Below are 5,027 nucleotides of genomic sequence, written 5' to 3'. Positions count from 1 at the left end.
CTAGCAAAACACCCGGGAATCAGACTTGTTTGAAAAAGTCAAGGTAGGGGCTGCCACCTTTGGCAAAGTCCCCTCAGAGGCCCCGACCTATCGGACAATCCTCCTTACAGACATTCCTACCAAGTCCCGTGCTTCCGCACACGCCAGCATTCATGTGGAACCACCTCCTGGAGGGCTTGTTCACATAGAGATTCCTGGAAACAACACAAGTCCCTGACTCAGTGGGTCTAACGTACAAATTGCATTTCTCACAAGCGCCAGGTAATGCTCCATTTCAAGGCCAAGATAAATATTAACGTTGTCCCCACAGTCAAATTCATGACTGAAGCTATGTCGTCAATGCTCTTTGAGTCAGAGGACACTTACAGCCTCACATTGGGGTCACTGAGTCTCACTGTAGGTTGATCCAGTTGGGAGCTGAGCACTTTCCTGTAACTATGGGCGGAGAGGAAGAGGGAAAGCATATTCTTGCAGGAGTCTCATGACGGGATGGACCCCCCCCTGGGAGAGACTGAGGAGGCACATGACCATGAATCCCCGGACAGGAGAATGGGGCCAGGGAGCCCCCTTCCCTTGGTGTGTTGGCCATTTCCACCTTCAAACATTTTCTGCATCAAAGGCTGAGCCAGTCTGAGCCCATGAGGAGGTTTTGGTTGCACTTCCCCGTGGGTTTACATCACCGTGTAAAGAGCACCAACATTGTACAGAGCACAGTAATAGTCGGCCTCGTCCTCAGGCTGGGCCCCCGAGATGGTGAGGGCGGCTTTGTTCCCAGAGATGGAGCCAGAGAAGCGGGTAGGGACCCCAGAGGGGCGGTTGTTTGTGTAGTAGATGAGCTGGCGGGGAGGCTTCCCTGGGGTCTGTTGGTACCAACCAGGGTAGTTACCACTAGAGACGGCCCCAGAGCTAAGGCCACAGGTGAGTGTGACTGTCCCTCCTGCAGATATTGACATTGACGGCTCCTGGGTCACCACAGTCTGAGAATCCACCCCTGAAACCAACAGGAGAGAGACAGGTGTTATGAGGGACGAAGGTCACCCTGAGGCCTTGCTGTTCCGTGTCCCCCAAGGATGCAGGGGCCCTTCCTCTGACCTGAGCTGTGCGCCAGGAGCTGAAGCAGAAGCACCGTCCAGACCATGGTGGGGACACTCACAGGATGTGGCTCCTAGGGCTCCTGTGCTGCAGTGGGGAGTCCTGGGCCTTTTCATGCCTCCCACGCCCATTAGGGGAGAAGGTGCCTCATGCAAATCAGCTTCCCCTCTAGTCCTGCCCCAGGGTCACCCTGCTGTCCCCGGGGAAAGTCTTGAAAGAGATAGATGCCGGAACCTCACACAGTCCAGGCTGCATGGCGACTGAGACGCTGAGGGAAGGGGTTGACTCTGTCACCAAGTCAGTGCCCTGGTGTCCTGGTGACCTCAGTCCTAACTTTCTGACCCTGGAGGGTGTGAAGCTGAAAGATGAGGTGGGAGTATCCACTGCCCCTCTGGCCACAGCAATCTAGTTCACCTCAAATCCAAACCACACCTGAGAACACTGATTCTTCCTCAGTGAAACCCCTTTTTGTCTTCATTGGAGGATCTTAGCAGTCACCCTCCCTGCAGCAGTGAGACCAGGAGAAGGTCACGATCTCAGGTCTGGGCTGTGATGGAACTGGAGTCTCCCCGACTCAGTCCTGGACCCTGTCCTTTCCCGTCTGCTGTGGGGCAGGAAGAATGGGAGGGTGAGCAAGGGATTGGGATGTAAGGGGGGTGAGCAGTGCACGTGTCCCAAACTGACATCCTTCCATCCCTCTTATGAAACTGCTTGTCCAGCGAGGGAGGAGGGGGAAGAACAGAGGGATCTGGGTCCCCATGGGCAAGCCCCAGAGCTCTGTGGGCTCAGGCCTCATTGTTGGTACTGAGTCTCCCATCCCCAAGTGTCTGTGATCCTGTGTCCAAGGCACCCATAGGCCTTGTTTCTTCATGCACACGTGTCCCGGGGGTGTGACGGTCCATCTATCTCTGCCTGGACGTCAGGCGAGAACAACACCTCTAGGACGGGGGTGTGGGGTGATAAATACAAGGCGAGTGTGAGGCAGGGGGAGCGCTCAGGGGGCTCCAGTGATTCCTCAGGCTGCAGGGCCCATCTAGGCCGATCCCTTAGACCTTCCCCTCGCCTGGGCCTCATGGGAGATGACAGGCCTCCTGCTGCCCCCCCCCCCCCCCCCCCGCCATTGTCTCTGAGGATTTCGAGGACTCCTGCGGTGCACACAGGAGCACAGCCTGGGTATGTGATTTCAACAAGAATTCAGTTAAACCACCACAGATCCTTGGATCTTCTCACTGAGAAGAGCACGTAGCACATGGAAGGATGTTCAACGTCGTTGGTCCTTGGAGAAGGACCAGTGAGAACTGCAGTGAGATGTCACCTCCCCAGGCCAGCAGGGCTGTGTGAACGTGAGTCGTAGTGACAAAGGTGGGTGAAGCCTTGGAGAAATCAGAACCCTGGTCATTGCGGGGACAAACGTCAAGCAACGCAGCCATATTGGAAAATGTCCACCAGTGACTCAAAAGCTGTCCTGTCCAGTCATCCTCTGTCTCCGTAATCCCACTCCTAAGTGTCTCCCAGGAGAAATGGAAACAGACATCGTCTAAAAGCCAAACAAGCCACACCTGGTGCACAGGTCCCAGCAGCGCTATGCGTAGCAGCCAAGGATGCAAACCCCTCAGATGCCCATCAGCAGAAGCGTCAACAAACGCTGGTGTGCTCAGACATTGCAATATTATTAGGTCAGAAATAATTGGACTGTTGACACATGTCCCAGTATGGATGGGCCTCAAGTACATTATTCAGACTGATTGGCTCAGTGGATAGAGCGATAGCCTGTGGACTGAAGGGTCACAGGTTCAAGGGCACATGCCTGGGTTGCGGGCTCCAAACCCAGTGGAGACCATGCTGGAGGCAGACAATCAATGATTCTCTGTCATCATTGGTGTTTCTATCTCTCTCTCCCTCTCCCTTCTTCTCTGAAATCAAAAAGATATTTTTTTAAAAAAAGAATTAAAAGAACCAATAGCCACAAAAGACTACCTATTTTGCAGTTCCGTTCTTGTGAAATGCCCTCCTAGGAAATATGTAAATCCAGGGAGTGGGTCAGCAGTTACCCGGGACTGGCAGGGGTGTGATGGGCATGATTAGTACGTGTGGGACCCTCTCTGAGGACTAAGGAAAAGTCTACAGCTAGACTATGGGATGGTTCCAGCACTCTGCACATGTACTAAATGCTGGTCTATTGTGCACAGTAAACCTGTGACATTTAGGGCATGCAAACCCTATCACAATGACCTTGGGATAAAAAACACTTTGAGAGAGATCACCTCTCACTACCTATTTAAAGTGGCCTGTGTGCCCTAGTCGGTGTGGCTCAATGGATAGAGTGTCACTCTGAAGACCAAAGAGTCCTGGGTTCAATCCTGGTCAAGGGGGGTACCTCAGTTGCAGGCTCCTATGCAGCCCGGGCCCTGGTCGGGGCTCCTGCAGGAGCAACCAATCTATGTGCTTCTTTCACATCGATGTTTCTTTCTGTCTCCCTCTCTCTCTCCCACTCTCTCTAAAAATTGATGGGAAAGTATTCTCGGGTGAGGATTAAGAAATTAATAAAATAATAAAGCAAGTCTGTGCTCAGAACGACTCTCGAGCCGGACCCTGTAGGGTCTGCCACAGCCACCTCTTCTCTGTCACGGCATTCAGGGGCCATCAGGGGGAACAGGGCGGGTTTTTGTCTCAGTTCCCCGTGGGTGTGGAGCAGTGTGTGATTACTGATGCCGTTTTCCCATGTTGAACAGTAATAATCAGCCTCGTCCTCGGGCTGCAGGCCCGTGATGACCAGCGAAGCCGTGTTGCCGGACTGGGAGCCAGAGAACCGCTCCGGGATCCCCGAGGGCCGGGAGCTGCCAAGCATCACCGTTTTGGGGGTGGCGCCCGTGACCTGCTGGTACCAGCTTACACCATAGCTTCCAACATTGTTGCTGTTCCCTGTGCAGGACAGGGTGACCTTCTGGCCCGGAGACCCCGACAGCGAGGCTTCCTGCGTCAGCCCGGCCCGCACCCCGGACCCTGGAACAAAGGACACAGACACAGACAGTGGGGCTGAGGTCATTTCTCAGGGCGGGCGCTCAGGAGAGGAGAACAGTGCATCCCCAGGTGCCCCATCCTCCCTTGTCCCGCTCCCCCAGTCAGTCACCTGAGCTGTGAGCAAGGAGGGCGAGGAGGACAGGGGCCCAGGCCATGGTGGAGACGCCCACGCTCTGCTTCTGAGCCTCAGACCTGAGAGGCCCGCACTGTCGCTCTTATCCTATCCCCTCCTGGGAGGGCCCAGGGGAGCCCTTCATGCAAATGCCCCCTCCTCCTGGTGTCCCTGGGGATAAAGATGGTGAAAGCTGTGTGGCTGGGGGGGTGGGGGGGCCTCTGGCGGGGTCCTGGGAGGTCAGAGCTGCTGGTCCCCAGTGAGCACAGAGCAGAGGCACAAAGCAGGGTTCCCCACCCTGGCTTCCCAGCTGAGGGCCCTCACTGACCCAGGGACAGACCCACAGCGCCCCCTGCTGGTCCAGAGTCCAGATTCACTAATGACCAGATGGGTAACCTGGAGCTGAGCAGGGAGAGACTGAGGCTCTGGAATTCAGCCCTGCCTTTGCCACCCCCTCCCTCTCAGGGCAGGGACTTCTCACCCCCACCAGGGGTCCCTGATTGTACTGCAGGTGTCCCTAGGTCTTATTCCTTAATTTAAAGACATGGCCTCATCCTGGCCCGTTTGGTTCCCAGGGTATGTGCTTTATCCCCAGCAGGGGGCAGCCAATCACTGATTCTCTCTCATCATGGATGTTTCTCTCTCTCTCCCCCCTCCCTCCCTCTCTGAAATTAATTTTAAAATATATTTTTAAAAATTTATTTTTCAGACATTACATATTAAAATATATACAATTCAGGTAACGGCCTTATTCCCACAGAAATTGACCAGGTTACGCCCCTAAGGAAATACTGCATGGATA

General features: G+C 54.5%; 1 gene segment (V, D, J or C); it reads right to left on the bottom strand.

Moving 5' to 3' along the window:
• Positions 1-671: 671 nt before the first annotated feature.
• Positions 672-4,287, bottom strand: LOC138998124 (immunoglobulin lambda variable 1-40-like). The segment is given in 3 exon segments: positions 672-991; positions 3,799-4,095; positions 4,223-4,287. Coding segments are annotated over 3 exon segments (663 nt in total).
• Between the last annotated feature and the right edge of the window lie 740 nt (positions 4,288-5,027).

This window comes from Myotis yumanensis, unplaced genomic scaffold, assembly GCF_028538775.1.
Source record: "Myotis yumanensis isolate MYYU_CA2020_CCGP unplaced genomic scaffold, mMyoYum1.0.hap1 SCAF_19, whole genome shotgun sequence".
In the NCBI taxonomy this organism is placed as follows: domain Eukaryota; kingdom Metazoa; phylum Chordata; class Mammalia; order Chiroptera; family Vespertilionidae; genus Myotis; species Myotis yumanensis.
Note: the sequence above shows the minus strand (reverse complement) of the source record. Positions and strands in the feature narration are given on the sequence as shown.